Consider the following 19,143-nt stretch of genomic DNA (forward strand, 5'->3'; position numbering starts at 1 on the left):
GGGAAGGAAAGCAGCAAGTTAGATGCTGCACCATGACAATGCCCCTGCCCATTCTTCTCAAATGATTCAGGAATTTTTGGCCAAGCACAACATCCCACAGGCCCAGCAGGCTCCCTACTCACCAGTCATGTCTCCATGCGACTTTTGGTCATACTCTAAGCTCAAAACTCTGCAGATGGGTTCTCAATTTCAGTCGAGAGAAGAGATCATGACGAATGTGAAGAAGCACCAGCAGGAGATACCGAAAATCGACTTTGAAAAATATTTCAGGCAGTGGAAAGAACACTGGGCTGTGTGTGTCATGTCAGAAGGGGCCTACTCTGAGGGGGGATTAGCTAAACATTTTTTTAGAACCTATTATTTTTTTAGAACCTAATGTTGGATACTTTCTGAACAGACCTCGTATACAGATGAGATGGTTATTATCCAAAAACATAAAAATGGAGGGAAAATGTAGAAGAACCACTGACAATGTCAGTAAAACAGGCCATACATTCCTTCTATTACGTATCATCATCAATCTAACTTATTTCCCAGTAAAAAAAAAAAAAAAAAATGGCACCAATAATATCCTGAAATAGGAAAGAAAAAGCACAAAACTACACAAGCTTTCAAATAAAGTACCCAGTGAAGTGGGTCACACATCCAATCAGTCACCATTTAAGACTTCAAATTCTTGAATACACCATACAGACAAAAGCCATCAACACTTTATGTCATTTTATCATGCTAACCCCACAAAACCTGTGGCAGATAATCCTTCATATGGCTACTCAGTAAAAAATAAATAAATAAATAAATAAATAAATACGTTAACCTTTTTTATTCATTTCCATAGGCACTTTTCATTCATCCACTTAATATCCTCATCCATATTTCTACTTCCTCTATTCTCTTACCATAATAAAGGGTGACCTTGTAGAGCCTGCCCTGACATTCAAAGGGTGAGTCTGAATTACAATGAACTTACAAATGGCAAAAAAAACTGTAATAAGTATAACAGATAGCTACGTAGGTAAAACTCAACATCATAGTGAGCCACCTATTTTCTGAATGAGAATCATTTTTAATCACTCTGACAATTATAGCATCATCCTGCATACATCAGATTTGAAATACTACATCTCTCACCATCCATCACCAGCTTAACTCCACTTCCTGCTACCCTTGAAATCTTTCATACCATGAAACTACAACTACAGTTTATGCTGGTAATTGCTGCAAAAAAAGTTCAATATAAGAAAATTCAAACTGGACTGCATTCAGATTTACTCAACTGTTCAATCCTTATGAATATGAGTCTGTAATTTTCTTACCGTGCTCTATCATGGGCCATGAGAGCCCTGATGTTGTAGGCAAACTGTACGTCCTGCAGTTCTAGCTCAGGGTATGCCTCTCTGCAATTATGTTGTAAATTTTAGTTCTGTACATGGAAATTAATTTAGGTTGTTTCATTACACCCATCACTACTGAAAAAGACCCAAGATGAGGTCGGAAAGTGTGATCTCAACAGATAAAATAGACAGACTGCTAGAAAACAAGCAGCATGGACAGGCACAATTAGATGACCAAGGCCAATACATGCAAGCATGTTTGAGCCCTTATTAATGAATAATGATTACCCTGTTGCACCCGGATTCTTTCCCCTTCTCTGGTGCTCAAACAGAGATTAAGAATGGGTCTTTGTGTAGTGTACACCTGTAGTGCATTGGCCCGTTTGCCTCAAACGATTTTCAGATGCCTAGCAGTCTAGCGAACTGAGATGCTCCAACGAACTTGCAAATGTAGCTAGTGCTGCTCAGGAGTTATCAACTGGCCACTCTCACCTTAAATGTCTGACCTGAGTATGCCTGCCCAGGCCTCAATGTTCCCGATGGTGCAATACCGGACTGAATGATGGATGGACATCTATTGCTAAATCAGATCATGTACTCGTATCAATGAATTATTTGAGAAGTACATTTTCTGCATGACAGGTATTATACCATGTAGATGTCTCTAACAGAGAGTGAAATGGAAATTAGAACAGCAAGATTTTTCTGCAAGACAGCTATTAAGAGAAGCAGTTGCCTCTAACAATGAAAGAAATGGTAATCAGAGCTGTGACATTTTACTGCATGGTAGCTACAACTGAAAGCAGATGCATATAAAAGTGGATAAAATAATGTGAACAATTTTGTTCTGACAGGTATTTACTAACTGATTTGAATTCTAATGGGGATTTGCTTCCATTAATGTGAATGACAAAGAGCCACACACAGAAATGAAGTATATCAGCAACATACAAAACCATACGATATGGAGTATCGTGGCCTACTTCCAAGACAAAGCTCAAATGAGGCCCTCAGCGCGAGAGGGGGCGAATCTGCCATCTGGACTGAACCCGAGATTCATGCTGCAACAGGTACCTTGATGTATCTACTTTTGAATGTAAAAGGCTTTTCACCAAAACTGCCATTGGATTTTGGTCAGTCAGGTCAAGAGTAACAAGGTGTATTTTTCATTTCACAGTGCCAATTTCAGAGAAGAGTTGTTGGAATACATACCATATAAAAAACAATGTTTACAGACTTCACTTTCTTCATTTTGGTAAATAGCTACTGGTAACTGAAACTAATACAGCATAGGCCTACTGACCGAAAATGATATCCAGGTTTGCAACCTTCTATGAAAGACCATAACTTACAAAACATTCATAATTTTCTTAGAATTTACATGTTTCCCTGTTTAATCTGACACAAAAACATCACTGTATCTTGTAAACTGACTGACTTGCTTTTTTTTTAAATCTAGTTGTTCTACACTGAATGATGAGCCAAAAGGTTTCCTGTACACCAGGAAACCATTTACTATGCTGGGTGGTAACCATATAACCAAATTATGGCACCTGGTGGTTCAGTGGGCAATTAAGATGCTCCAATTGGATTGGACCCGTATAGGTTTATATCTATGGAATGGTTGAGGTTTAACCCGTACAATCCCGCCGTCGGCATGGTGCCAAGGGTACAAAACATCTCGAGTAATCCCAGTGACGTGATGGTGCTGACAGCGAAATTCAAGCACTGTAGCACGTCTCTAACTGCTTCAATCTAGCTAATTTTTTGCTAAGGAGTAGCTTAATGTATTGGCAACATTGTGCACAAGCACTTGTAGCACTGAGCTTGGTTCTGCATGGCTGGGTAACTTCAGTGTGCCACTGTCCGTCACAGCATTAGAATATCGAGGAAGTCACGCCATTTTTCCGCCTCATTGGGCTGGAGGAGGCGGTTGAAACTGTCACATGGACCTTCTGTCCCTTTATTTAGTGATTCTATGGAAGAGGAAGACCTGGACAACTCTTCTGGGGAGGAATATGACCCAGTGGAGAAGGATGTTGAGAAAGGGGATTCCCCCATTCCCCTCCCCCATTCTCTCCCATCCCGCCCAGCTGGGTGGGAAAAAGTAGCTCACGGCTTGGGAAACTGGGCTAGAAACACGATGGATGGCCATCCTGCACTTATTTCTTCTATAAGGAGTACTTTTTTTTTTTTTTTTTTTTTTTTTTTAATGTCCTTTTGGATTATTTTATGCAATAAAATTTTTTCCCGTTTTTGGTCCGGGACTGGGTGGGTATAATATTGCAAAAATGCCTGGGATGGTACAGGTTAATGCTCCTTTAACTCCACTCAGGACTGAGTGAGGCTGGTCCTTCTCATCTTAAAAGTCAGGACCAACTTGCCTAGCCCGGGGCTCCTACGCACCTCATGGGGCAACAAAGGACTGGATAATGAATGAATGAAAATCTATGGTATTTACTGAAATATCTATGTAAAAATTTACTACAGAAGACAATTGCTTGATACATATAATTGGTGTACATAACAACTGTGTGGGTAAAGAACAAGTTATGGTTTATATACAGTACATATTTTTTTAATATCCAAAAAATTTACTCCATCCATCCATCATCCAATCCTGTGTTGCCCCATGAGGAGCATAGAAGCCCGGGGCTAGACAAGTTGGTCCTGACATTTAAAATGAGAGTGACCAGCCTCACTCATCCCTAAGTGGTATTACATGGGCAACAAACCCCAACCTATTTATCTATCTATCTATAGCCCGACACCCTAATCCTGCAGAGGGTGGCCGCAGACAAAATGCCTCTAAGTCGCTCTGTCACCCACCATTTGACTACTCTCCCCCCAACTCACCCTCCCCTCCCTCATAAACCTGCACCGGCTCAATCCAACTGGAGCGCCTTAATTACCCACTTAACCACCAGGGGCCATAATCTGGTTATATGGCTACCACCCAGCTTAGAAAATGGTTTCCTGGTGTACAGGAAACCATTTGACTTGTCACTCGGTGTAAAGTCACCCACAGGCAGAGGGAAGAGGAAAGAATGAAGGAAAGAAAGACAGGAGAGGGAATGTAAAGGCACCCGTAGGCAGAAGGCAGAGGAAAGAATGAAGGAAAGAAAGACAGAAGAGGTAGGAAGGAAGAGAGGAAAGGGTGGACACCCACGGCAGCACTACAATGAGTAAGTGGATAGAGACCATCCGCACCTACGTAACCCAAGAAAATCTATGGTATTTACCGAGATATCTTTGAAAAACTTAACACAAAAGACACTTGCTTGATATATATAGCTGGTGTAAATAACAATTATGTAGGTAAAAAACAAGTTATGGTTTATAGTAGTTCTCAAACTTTGAAGCCATTTTCTGACCTATTTTAAGTTTGACTGATTCACCCCTGCTCACACCAAGAGCCTCAAATGAAACTTTTGTTCTGAATACTATTGAGTTATTTGTTTTCTTACTTCTCATAATTAAACGTTAACCACTACAGAGAATGATTTCATTGACAGATCTTTGACACATGAGACCATAGAGAAATACTCTGGCAAAACAAACAGATTTAACACACTTTGAGAACAAAAATAAGTGAAACATTTTGAGCCTCAGTTAAAGAGATGGCATTGCAAGGTGCAACAAACCAAACAAAGGATTTTGTATATCTCAAATACCAAATAAAAAGGGTGACTAATCCAGCTGTGACCTGATATGAACTGATACAGATACAGATTATAAGTCGTGGCAGTAAATGATAGCATATTCAGTAATCCTCAGGAGTTATGAATATGTTGCACTACAGAACAACTGATGAAACAATCCTCATGAGTTGTGGAAATACTGCACTACTGTATATGGCAGCTTATACAGTAATCCAGGTGAGTTAATGAGACAACTACACAGTAGCTTGGAAACAGAAGACTACTATCATCAACACAATGCTGAGAATGATAATACACAGGCATATTACTGGTATGTGAAACAGACTGGAAATCAAGGTTAAAGACGTAAGAAGTAAGGACAGAAATACTGTATAGGAAAACTGACCGCATGTGTTATACGGGGAAAATAAGCATGCTCATCAACCACGTGACTTGTATTGCACTATGAAACTGTCATGGGCTAACGAAACTGGCACAGGGAGCAAAGGAATCGTTGGAATGGGCTAGATTCGGACTAGATTGTGGAACTGAGACAGGAAATTATACCTTCTGGAAATAAGCTTTGTATGACTGGTGATTTGAGCACAGTGAAAGATTGGTAGATAGGGGCATTCACCATCCACTCACTCAAGGAAGTGCTTCTTCGAGTGTCTGCCTTTTCCTCTCTTCCTTCCTTCCTCTTCTGTCTTTCTTTCCTTCATTCTTTCCTCTTCTTTCTGCCTATGGGTGACTCTACACTAAGTGGCAAGCCAAAAGGTTTCCTGTACACCAGGAAACCATTTACTATGCTGGGTGGTAACCATATAACCAAATTATGGCACCTGGTGGTTTAGTGAGTGATTAAGGTGCTCCAGTTGGATTAAGCCGGTGCAGGTTTATATCCAAGCAGTGGTTGGGGTTTACTGCTCATGTAGGCTAATGCCACTCAGGGATGAGTGAGGCTGGTCACTATCATCTTAAATGTCGGGACCAACTAGCCCCAGCCTCCTACGTTCCTCATGGGGCAACGTAGGATTGGATGATGGATGGATGAAAGTTTATTGCAAAATATCAATCAAGAAATAAAATGCTGCGGGGGACGGGGTGGAAGGAATGAGCTTGGGAGAGAACCTAATGGATGAAGTGAGATGGAGCTGTAGTGGATGGGTAGGGAGGGGATATGAAAGTATACCTTATTTCAAGTATAGCTCCCTTTTGAGACAATGCACAGTTTTTCTTCTATAGAATACAAGTACATTTCTCTTCATAGAGTTTGGTACTGAAAGGAACAACACAGGAATTATAGCAGCTAAGTATCTGCCTAACTTGGGTAAAATTATCAAATGAGCAAAAAATATACATAAGGAAAATTATAATCAAAATATGTTCACTGCTATATACATTTGTTCATTTCTATCTTCTGTTCTACATACTTTTTAACACATATGAGCAAGCACGAAAAAAAAAAAATCTTGATACACATCTCTACGTATCAACCAGGCCACAGACAAACTATAGTAATGAGCTACTTAATAAACACATGGGTGGACAATGGGATATCTCGTAATAATTCTAGGTGTTCCTAACTCCAGCCAACAATTCAAGACCAAAAATGTCAAAATATTAAGTCTGAAAAAACTGATGACATCTCAGCATGGGGAGAATCTTATATAACAAGGGGCATGGCAGAGAAGGAGTTAAAATATTCAAACCATATAAATCATATACATACTGAAAGTGTTTGAGCATGGTGTCTTTGTGGCACGAGCGGCGAGGGACCCTAGTGACCATGAGAGTACGAGATGCACTGGTGGTCACCTCCCGGAGCTGCAGCTTTTTGGAAAACCTCCGAGTAAAGAAGATACCCAAGGGCAAGAAAAGAAAAGCCAGGGTTACATGTACCCACATCAGTGGTGACCTGCCAAGGGATAAAGGAAGTACAGCTGAAATTATTTTAATTTAGCAACAAACATTATAAATTTGCTTTGATATATAATGGCTGTGCTTATTAAAATTGTCTTTATTTTTTTACATCTGTTTTACATAATGGTACTGCTTGTTATATTTTTGTTTACAACTTTTTTGCTATTCTATTCACTGCTACCAATGAGGCTGATTTGCTATTTTCCCTCAAATTACAAAAGCAACTGTAGGTAAAACTCATGAAATTTTTAGAACCCCTTCCTTACTTATGATAAGGACTGCCTACATTAACACCATCATGATATTCCTTAATGTTTTTTGGGGCTATAAAATATGTAAATTAAGAATAGGACACTATGGGTACCACACCTGGCGATCTCAGGAAAGTGAATTTCTTACTTTTTTTTTTTTTTTTTTTTATAAATAAGCTGTAACAATACTATACAGGACTATAACTACCCCTGAGTGAAATTCTTAAGAGCAGATGTGACACTGTTCAGCGTGAATGATTCGTTTTCGTTTTTGAAGGCTCTAACATATTTGCATGTGTCGGCCTTGGCCACCTAATGGCGGCTCTCCATGCAGCTTGATCTCTGGCAACCTCCGTATTTAGTCCCTTAATCCTAAGGTCACACTCAATGACCTCGTCCCAGGACTTTTTTGGCCTACCTCTTGCTACACCACCCTCAACAGTAACACCTCTCGCTTTCCACAACCAAACATCATCCCCCATCCTCTCCACATGCCCAAACCATCTCAGTCTACCTCTCCTCATCACAACAACAATACACTCCAGTCCCATCATACCTCTCAACTTTTCCATCATAAACCTAGCCCCCCCAGGCACTCAAGAACACATTGCACATCCACTTCATCATTGCCACTTCTGTATGTTTGAACCTGCAAATATCCTCTTCCATTGTTGCCCAGGACTCACTACCATACTGCATTACACTCCTAACACATGCTGCATACAAAGATTCCCTAGCAATTCCAACCACTCCTCACTCTGGCCACTGAGCTAGCTCCTGCCCCACCTCCAGCACATAACATGTCTCCTAAACAACAAAACTCTTTCACACATTCAAAAGACTCGCCAGCAAGTTCAAGTTAACAGTGAATGATTCACTGGATACTAACTGTGGGTTAAGATTAGCCATGGTGGTGTGCCCAAATTCCTTCTGGCCACCTTCAAGTGTGCCCTGGAAGTTGATGGGGAGAATAATGGTGATGCTGATGACACACACAATCATCATGTAGACTATGATGTGCCGCTGGAAGGACAAGTAATTCACAGCATCACGGCCACTCTTTGACAGGATTTGCTCATCTCTGGAGAGAGAGAGAGAGAGAGAGAGAGAGAAAAAAAGTCATTCACCTTAGGAGAGTCTTTCCAAACTGGAAGGATTAAAGATGGTCTTCAACAGCTCCTTCTACTGTAGGGATTCTCCAAAACTGTTCTCTAAAACTGAATAAAATCATCTAGTGGCAGCAAGAGTAAAATGAAAATGCTATCCTTGGGTTGAAGGGATTAAATGGTATGGACTACAGAAACCTAGTCTCAGGCCCTCTAAGGCATCTAAATTATTAATAAAAGATTGGCTGTTAAAATCATCAGCTACAACCAACTAACCTATCTACAGTCCAATCTATTGTCCCATTAGGAGCATAGAAGCCAGGGGCTGGGCTCAGTCCAAACATTTAAGTGTTGTGATTCATTGCTCATTCCCTACGTGACTTTATAAATAAATTTATAAATAAAAATAATCCCAACCACCACCTGGATAAAAACTCATGAGCCACATCTGGCTGGAGCTCCTTCATCTAATAATTTCTCTCCAAACCCTTCATTAGCAGTTTTCTTTGCCCCATCCTTGTCTTCTTAACATTTTTTGTTTTTTTGTTTTGTTTTCTCACCTTCCTAAATAGATAGAGAGAAACTGTTAACACAGAGCTATATTCTTGTCAGATTAGGTTTTCTAATACCAACCCCTTAGCTAATTATTTTGCATAACACATCTTTAAGTCATGACCAGACAGGAAGTAAGTGGGCAAGAATGGGCAGAGGTGAGGGTGTGTTGGTGCATCTAAATGTCTGTGGTAGAAATTCAGATTTTCTCTAATCTCTTTTCAGCATGGGCCTGTATCCTCACCAGAGAATATGGGCCATAAAGTAAAACTTTCTTTGGATAACTCTCCTTTGCTCATGCCAGTTGGAACAGAACTCAAAGCCTGATGAAGTAACACTGTAATTACACTGGACTGATATGACTTACATTTTCTTTATTTATATACAGTAATACATTCTGAGTGTACTACTGTAAACTTGAATCTACTGTCTACCTTTCAGTGAACCTGGAATTTACACAACAATCAAGCAGCAGTTTCAAAGTACTCCATATGAAAAATTACACCAGAGATCTTGACTCAAGAGCATAAATCTAACAAGTAAAAAACTAACTTTATCTTGAAGAGAGCAGGTATCCAGGAAAAGTAGCCCTTGTCCAGCTGCATGTTGAACTCGAGTGAGGAAACTGAATCAATCTCCCCCGATGCAACCTTCCCTGTGTCAGTCTCCTTCCCATAAAACAACTGTGTCCATCTGAAATGCCCATACACATGCCACCATTAACACAAAATAATTACCACGAGACTGAAAGAAGCAATGTTGAGAATATTACACTGAAATTATTTATCAAAGAATGTGTGTCATGCAACAATTATGAGATACTGTATATTGTACATAAATTTTAAAAAACGGGTATTATGGACACTATTATCTAACAATGCCTCTATATCATGCTTTAGAAATCTTGGGATGTATTTTAGATCTCATAATACTGCATTCATTTTCTTTAAAGAAAATATCAAAAGAAATAACCTAAAAAAATCAATAACTTCTTTACAATATGAGGATAACTCAGTAACAATATCATTGCTATTAATTATGGGGCTCTAACACAATGCGGTGTTAGACATGGGGCATTAATAGTGCAACTCATTTAATGATCTGTATGCATAACTTCTGAGTAAATAAACTCTTTGAAAAATCACAAAAGCACTATACATGGCTAAATGAATTATTTTATAAAACACAAACACACACACACACACACACACACACACACACACACACACACACACAAATGAAAATACAGTATACAGATTAACATGTGTGCACAAACACATTACCATCATCATCATCATCATCATCAACCTGAACCAGCCTGTTGCACAATGGTCTCTCCCATCTTTTTCAACTCTTAATTTATTGGATAAATACATCTCTGTCATCTTTTGCTTCTCGTTCTTCCTCCGTGCTACCATCTTGATATCCTGATCTGTCTATCACTTATTTGCTCTACAGAAAAATGCCCTAATCATGTTCATTCTTTCTTTTTAACTTGTTTAATACATACTATCTACCCCGATCTTTCATTACACATCTTGACCACTTAATACTTTGCAATGGTGTGTTGAGTGAAGTGGTTTATGCAATTTAACAGCTTTACAGTACACTGTATCTGAAAAAGCCATGATAAAGGGAAGCATGTTAAGCAAGAGATTACAGCACAGTAGGCTACTGCATAAATAACACAATACCATTCAAAAGTGCTACAGAGTATGTTTATGGTACTAACCAAATACATATGCTGACTGTCTCGGAACCATGAGGCTTGGCAAACTGGTCTCTCATATTCACAGGTTCCTTCTAGAGACACTGTTCCAACATTCCCAAATATCCATACAGTATGTCTATTTCCCAATGCACTATGACACTGTATAAGGGCATTAGAAAACATGCCTACAGAATGTAATATGCAAATCCATAATAATTTCTCATTTGCTGTAATTTAATCAAAGCCTTAAGCTACAATTAGTGATTAAATGCACTTATACTAAAATTACCATACACTATGCTATGTAGAAAATTAACAGTCATACATATGAAAACAAACAAACTGTGAAAAAATACTAGGAACCTACACATTGTACTGACTGAAGCCAAGGTGCTTTATTCTGAAATGAGAAAGCATAAAGTGTACACAATTAATAAGAGAAAGATAATATCCAGCTCAAAAAATGTAAGCATGCCTGAAGGATATTGGATTCCAAAAATAAAGCCACTAAGCAAAATAAAGCTACAAACTTAAAGGGTTAGCAAAGTATTCAGCATTCCAAAGACACAATATACTTACTAAAACCAGTTAAAGTTTATATAATTCTAAAGAACAACAACAAAAATGTAAGTAATTATAAGGGAAGTTCACTTTCTACCTATGACTACTGTACATTAATACATTACAAAATACCAAAAGATGGAAATTTACATTGTCACATTCAGCTTGTGAAAAATATATGACCATTACAGAAGTAATATCATATATATATTTTTTTTTAAGAGGCAGTGGGTATGCCTGGATGTGTTTATTGTAGAAGCTGGTTTATACATGCCTAACATTCACTCATCCGTGAGTGGCATTACATGAGCAATAAACCCCAATCACCCCTTGGATATAAACCTACACAGGCTCAATTTGACTGGAGCGCCATAATTACCCACTAAACCACCACGCACCAAAATTTGGTTATATGGTTACCACCCAACACAGTAAATGGTCCTGGTGTACAGGAAACCATTTGGCTTGTCACTCTTGTAGAGTCATCCACATGCAGAAGGAAGAGGAAAGAATGAAGGAAAGAAAGACAGAAGAGAGAGTGTAAAGTCACCAGTTGGCAGAAGGATGAGGAAAGAATGAAGGAAAGAAAGACAGAAGGGGATGGAAGGAAAGAAGGATGGAGGAGAGGAAAAGGTAGACATCCGAGAGCAGCACTACATCGAGTGAGTGGATGGTGAGCACCCCCACCTACAACATACATGTTCAAACTATATTTTACTGGTCCTGAAGGACAACTGATACATATATCCTAGAAACACCACTTTCTGTCATTGAAAGGTGGTATGCTCCCTCTCAGTGTTTAACAAATAGGTGTAGATACAGAGTAAGAAATGCATTTCGAAAACTGCTTGGTTGGACTAGTGGTGTCTGTGAATGTTAAAGTCTTAGCAAAGCTAATCTAATCCTGCATTTTCACAGCAATAATGCATCAAAGGATGACTAGGTACATTTTTACACCGGCAAGTCATAAGGTTTACCATTTTAATAGTTATTGTTGGTTTAATGACACCATGGTTCAGTACCTGTAATAGCATTCAGAAAGCCTAATGTCTTAAAAAAAAAAAAAAAAAAAAAAAAAAAGCCTAACAGCTAAAAAAAAAAAAGTAATCTACCATAAACCTCACTAAGTTTTACAAGAACTGGTCCTAAGACATGATTTTCATTAGTTAAGTGAACTTCCTCATTAAAAAAAAAAAAAAAAAAAAAAAAAAAAAAAATGTCGAAATACTTTACACCACACAATACGCCACTTGATATTACTAAATATTATACAGTACAGGAAAAAATTAATGTATGATGCAAAATACTGGAGAGAGAGAGAGAGAGAGAGAGAGAGAGAGAGAGAGAGAGAGAGAGAGAGACAGACAGACAGACAGAGAGAGAGACAGACAGACAGACAGACAGACAGACAGGGAGAGTAAGAGAGAGAGTTAAGGCAACAAACACTATAATAAGAGAAAGCACACTACAAAGGAAGTACAAATTTGGGAAAACAATAAAGCAAAAATACTGTAATATAATTTACTGCATTCCAGAGACTAAATGGGTATTCAAACCATGACAATAAAACAAACATTAATATAGGTCAATGTATGACAAGTAACTAAAGGAAATTATTTTTGTAGTGCTCAAAAAAGTTGTTCTAGCAGCAGAAATGTAAGGACTTACAAGGCAAGGCAAAAGTGATAAAACTCTGCTTTTACACATAGCATACTCAAACACATATACATACACTCAAACCTACCTGCTCTCATACTTCTGCACAAGTGCCAGACGACCATAGTTCCAAGCCTTCTTACGCAGGAAAGTAAATAGGCTCAGCAGAATCTGTTGGGGGGGTGAAAGAAGTTACCAGAAGTAGCTTACAGTTTATACACTGTGCTAAAGGCTGTGACATAAGCTATAGTGATGAGTATGTGCTGAGATTTAACACAGACTCTGACAGTAAAGATCATTTAATAGAAGCTGTAGTGTCTGTAGGTAGGCTATGTGGTGAGATTTAACATGGAGTTTGACAGTAAAGATAACTGGTGTTGGCAAAATGATGCAAGAGAGGACTGTTAATCAGATGAGAGAAGGAGTGGTCCTGTCTGAAGCTGAGAATAATTTGAAAAATTTAATCTCATAGGAGTGATTTATCAGACCAAATGACTGTGGTGTGCCAGGTGAAACTGAAAGAAGCTTGGGAGAGGAGTACTCAGCGTTTAATAGAGATGCTGAGACACAGCATAAAGATGAATGGTGCATGGTTTGGGTAGTGGAGGGGTCAGAGTCAATGAACTGGAGGCAAATGGATTTAGAATATTCATGGAATGCAATCAAAGAGTGCTTGGCTATGAATGTTAAAGATGTGTATGGTGCTGCAAGGCTATCACTGACTATGAAAGGTATGGTTTCATGGAGGTGAAGGCTGAAATGCCAGCAAAATAATGATACAAGAAGTGGTTGAGGTGAATCCAAATGGAGTTTTACTCCTTCTGTACTGCAGTATGTTTTGTGGTATCTGCGTACTGTGCAAAAAATACCAGCGAAATAAAGATACAAGAAGTGGTTGAGGTGAATCCAAATGGAATTTTAATCTTTCTGTACTGCAATATGTTTTGTGGTATCTGTGTACTGCGCAAAAAAATGTGACACACTGCAAAAACTAAGTGTGGTACATGAATACCACACTCTTCAAATGAAGAGTTGGATGTGAATCGGTGTGCGGTATTGCACCTATATGATACCCTCATGTTGGCATCAGCACCCAGCACCAATGCTGAGGAAGAATACAATGATGTCGTGATATGATGCAGTAAAGAAGTGGTTAATGAACAAAGGGAATAAACTGATGAGACTGAAACACATAAAGTGGGTATGACAGCAGAAAAAAAAAAAAGTATACATGCATAAGAAGTGAAATGCAAAATGGCTCAGGTCAAAAATGTGCTGGTGCTATGACGGCCTTGAAATGAAATAAATGGATTGAGTTTGGATGCTGAGAAAGAATGCAAGATGGTGGTTTAGTGCCCACATTATCATATGGGTGTGAGACTTCGCTGGGGAATTAGTGTAAAAAGACTAAAAACAGTGGAATGGGACTGTTGGGAAATGTGCACGGAGTATGAAGAGTGGACAGGATACAAAAACGCTATGATTTATGATAAATGTGGACGGAAGTGAGTTCATACATGGTGAAGTTACATGAAGAGATTGGATGCAGAATTGATAGTGAAACAGGTACACATCAGTGAATGAGATGATTGGAAGAGGCATGGAAGGCAAAGAAAATGCGGATGGATATGGTGAATGTGTGTAAATGGAAGCTAAAGAAGTAAGAAACTGAAGTGTATGAATGAAGCATGGCTGGCTTTGCAAATTACCAAGTACCAACTCCCCCTCTTTTTCTTTAATTCCCCCCCCCCTTTTTTTTAACTGGTATGGTAGAGTGACAAACCAAATGGTTTCCTGTGCACTAGGAAACCATTTACTATGCTGGGTGGTAACCATATAACCAAATTTTGGTGCCTGGTGGTTTAGTGAGTAATTACGGTGCTCCAATCATATTGAGCCAATGAACGTTTATATCCATGGGGTGGTTGGGGTATATTACTCACATAATGCCACTCAGGGATGAGTGAGGCTAGTCACTCTCAACTTAAATGTTAGGACCAACTTGCCTAGCCCCAGGCTCCCACGCTCCTCATGGGGCGATGTAGGATTGGATGATGATCATGATGATGATGATGATGATGGTCACAACATGACTGTCTGGATAACTCAGGTAGCACACAGTTTAGCTGAATAAAAAATGCTCAAATCCAGAATATAAGATGTGCTGTATGCCTTAACATGGATACTTTCATACTAATTACAAATATCAAGATAGGTAAAACAAAATACTGTAATAAAGAAATACAGTAAATTTTTTTTTAAACAATTAGAATCCACTATAAATGAATCATCCCAGTCATTATTCTTCATCCTACTGTACTACAGTTGGAACTGTGAAATTTCAAAATACACACTGTCCTAACACCATTCAACTTTATATTAAGCAGTTTTATGATCAATACTTACAATCCAGCCGAGAAAGTTGATAAGGATGTTCTCTGGGATGCCTTCATAGCCACCATAAAGGAAATGTGTCTTGTTCTGCACCACATACTGATTGCACTGCCTTGGCTCAGGCTCCAGTCTCAACACAAATGCAGTATCTCCCTCATCATCATCATCATCATAGCCAAGAGGAGGCTCTATTGTTGGAAAGGCAAATACTTTCTCTGTTGCTTCCATCTGGACATTGGAAAAGTAAGGACCACATTAATATTTCCTCCTTGCAATGTGGAATAACTAAAGAAAAACTGGACCTATAAAATTGTACCATATGTAGTTTGTTTGCCCTCAAATGAAAATGAATCCTTGTAGAGACCAAAACTTAAATGAAGAGGATTTTAATACTATATAAATTAACAGATATTATGTCAGTCATAATTCAAGACTTGAATACCAGCATCAATCGGGAAAATATACACCAGTACCTGTATTCATTAAACACAAGTACAGTACAGTCATCTCCCCACTAACATGTTCTTCCGTTATGCTATCAGTATTCCCTCATACCAGCAGCCAACTCTTATAGTAACCCATTTTTTAGTTACAACCCACTGTCGCTGAAAATCATGGATGAATATGGTAACCCCTGCCCCCCAGGATGATTCAAACCTCCCAAGTGGTGATGTCATTAGCCTGCACGAGCCTCGCCCACAATGTGCCGCACCACTTCCCTGCACTCCATCCATGCACATGGAAGTCCTTGCATATAACTTCACTATGTACAATATCTCTGATGATCTGTACTGTACTTAGTGCTAGCCGGGTAGATGGGTAGATGGGTGTGTGTGTGTGTGTGTGTGTGTGTGTGTGTGTGTGTGTGTGTGTGTGTGTGTGTGTGTGTGTGTGTGTGTGTGTGTGTGTGTGTGTGTGTGTTGTCCCCGGTAAATTATGGTACAGACATTTGCAGGACTATCTCAGAAGCCTCTCAGTTTAACCTTTGTCGAGGAAAAAAAAATGTTCAAGCATTTGGGTATTTGAGGAGGGTAAGAGGTGTGAACATTCAAGGCAGGGTTGCATGAGTCAGGCCAAAATGACCTGGAACGAGGTCACAGCACGACTTCAGGGATGTGACTAAAGAGAGAGGCTGCTAGAGATCAAGCAGTGTGGCAAGCCTTCATTACATGACCAAAGCCAACACATACAAGCATGTTGGAGCCTTTAAAAAAAAAATGAACCAAAGAATTACCTGACAACCAAAAAAAAGGTTGTCAATGAGGTCTGTGCTTTGGCATTACTGAATCCATTGTGGACACAGTCACGAAAAAAAACATGAAAAAGTAGAGCTTGTACTTTGTTTTGGTTCCCCAGGAAGTGAGGCAAGAACTGCTGTGAAGGACAGTGTGTTGCTGAAAATTCTCATGTGTTCCTGAATTAAAGTGCATATTATGTGATTGATTTTCCCTGACAAATTAGCTACAGTGAATTCTGCATTCCCTTAGGATGAGCTATTGGCACTAGGTTTTTATTATGGTATGGAACAGTAAGTACAGTATGTTGGAAAGTTTATTTTTTCTTCTTGTATCCCAGGTTGGTGTAATTATGTCTTGTAGCCTGGTGACCTGCCACCTCGTGCGGCATTCCCTTAACCTTCAACAGAAGGACAAAGAATGGAAATTCTGCCATTTTATTAACCTTTGAGCAGAAAGGTACATATAAAGTGAGCATCCTGCAATTAACACTGGTATTTGGCATCATTCTGGTAAACAACAGGTGTTTACAGAAGGGTGATGTGGGTTGAAGGGTCAAAAGATGGACTATGGGTTTGAGACTGGGGAAGGAATTACAGTAAGACCTCACTATAAAGGACTAATTGGGGCCCAAACCATTCCGAACAATGCGAAATTCCGATAAAAGCGACATCCGGACTTCGCCCTACTAATCTGGACTTTTTCTGATATACCAGACATTAGTCCGGATCGCATGAACAGTTTTTAAACAGTTTTGACTACCACTGTGGTACTGTACTGTGTTATAACTTCACTACATTAATCAGATGGTATAATATATATAATAATACTGTACTGTACACTAATAAACATGTCTTTTATTTACCATACCTTATTGTGGTGAACATAGCTGAAGTAGTCAGGCAGTCCAGACTGCTTCTGGCTTTATTGGACTCTTTCCAATATACAATCATCTCACTTTAAGTGCATGAATATGGGCGACATGGCCCGTTGCATTTTATAAATTCACACTTTGCAAAGAGTGGGATCCTATGTTAAAATGGCTTTATGGGCAACACATCCTGAATTTTCCTAAACTGTACTGATTCACCAATACCTATCCCTAACTAAAATACAAAAGGAAAACTTACAATAGAAACATACAAGAGTAATACCCGTACTGTATATTTATTATGAAAATTCAAGACTTTACCAGCATTGTACAGAGGGTAGATAATGAAATTTGTTGTTGTGGTACCAAGGCCGTATCACGGAAGGTTTCGGGACAATTCACCATCACAACAACAACAAGACAATTTGTTGTCATTAATGAAGACAGGTATGAGTGATGTTAGAATATAATTTAAAGGCAACTATAGTGAAGAAGAAACAAGTTAATTTCTGACTAAAGGCGCAACTAATAAATAATATCGAAAGCCTACGCTACTGACCACAGAATTTGATGGATCCCCCTGAAATATAGTTATTTAAGTACTGATTAATTAAATAATAAGTATATTTATAGAATGACAGAGAATCATCCAGGATGCAAATTGTCCTGACGGGGAACTGTCCATGTTCTGACAGTGAACTGTCTGACAGCGAACTGACTTGACAGCGAATTGTCTTGGAACCCACTCACACACCAGCCCCACCCTTACCCATTGCACACTACAAATTACGCTCTCCAGTTGCGAAAAAATACCGTATTTGCCTCAATTTTTCATGCCCATCACACACTGCAAACAGCAAATGCACTTTCTAAATAATTATTGTCAGACCCCCGTCGCACATTAGATGAGACACACTTTGTGCAGGCGCACTTTAGGCGAGATGACTGTATAAGAATTTAGTCCGGTAGCTCCTCGAGTCTGATAAAAGCAAATTTCGGTCTACTGAAGTCCGTTATATCAAGGTTTTACTGTAATTACAGAATTTTCATAAGTTCTTTCATCCACACTACACCAAAAACTTACAACATAACAGTTAAGGATGAAAGTCACATGTTACACCCAAAAGTTTCAACACGACAGGTGTTAGAGACAAAATTCACACATCACATGTGATTGCACTTCACAGGCCAATCTCACTATATGACTGAGTTGCATTCCTGGAAGATCAGTCAGATAATGATAGATCAAATGAGGGGCCACATGATGGAAGGGATTCACAGACCATCGGCTGGAAAATGCATTTTTGTTGGATAACACTATTTTCACCCATACTCTATCATGTGGTCTTGGATGAGAACACCTTCCACCACTTGAAGTATGGTTGAAAGTCCTTCAAAACAAAGTACTGTGGATAGCGACCTGAATGAATTTTTCGATCTGAATGTTGGATTGGAACAGGGATGCGTCATGGCCCCATGGCTGGTCACTCTATATATGGATGGGGTTTTAAAAGAGATAAAAGGTAGGGCTGTGGATGTTGAAGTGACCCTAATGAGAGAGGGTAGTGTTTAGAATCTCCCTGTACTGTTATTTACTGAAGATACTGCATTGTTAAGTGAAAATGAAGGGGAACTGCAAGGTGTGGCACATGAGTATGAGTGTGTGTAAGAAAAGGAATCTAAAGATGAATGTAGGGATGAGTAAAGTTATGGTCTTTGAGAGAAATGAAGCCATTGAATGTACAGTACAGTAAGGCTGGATGAGGTGGAAATGGAAAACATGAGTGTGTTTAAGTACTTGGGCAGTGTGATGAGTAAGATGGAAGTTTAGAGGGTGAAATGCTTGAAAGGGTACAACAGGGAAGAAAGGTTGCTGGTTCTTTGAAAGCAGTGACAAGGAACAGAGAA

General features: G+C 39.1%; 1 protein-coding gene across 1 annotated transcript in view; it reads right to left on the minus strand.

Moving 5' to 3' along the window:
* The window catches only part of LOC145403826 (mechanosensitive cation channel TMEM63B-like), a 43,117-nt gene extending 27,760 nt beyond the window's left edge, over positions 1-15,357 (minus strand). Inside the window, exons 1-7 of the mRNA XM_080275514.1 lie at positions 15,142-15,357; positions 12,824-12,906; positions 10,886-10,918; positions 9,360-9,500; positions 8,039-8,230; positions 6,708-6,893; positions 1,317-1,397 (exon numbers count right to left, since the gene is read on the minus strand). Of these exons, the coding sequence (XP_080131640.1) occupies positions 1,317-1,397; positions 6,708-6,893; positions 8,039-8,230; positions 9,360-9,500; positions 10,886-10,918; positions 12,824-12,906; positions 15,142-15,357 (932 nt within the window). The remainder of the gene's footprint in view (positions 1-1,316; positions 1,398-6,707; positions 6,894-8,038; positions 8,231-9,359; positions 9,501-10,885; positions 10,919-12,823; positions 12,907-15,141) is intronic.
* Between the last annotated feature and the right edge of the window lie 3,786 nt (positions 15,358-19,143).

Source organism: Coenobita brevimanus, chromosome 61 (assembly GCF_032717465.1).
Source record: "Coenobita brevimanus isolate Jiangsu-jjx chromosome 61, ASM3271746v2, whole genome shotgun sequence".
In the NCBI taxonomy this organism is placed as follows: domain Eukaryota; kingdom Metazoa; phylum Arthropoda; class Malacostraca; order Decapoda; family Coenobitidae; genus Coenobita; species Coenobita brevimanus.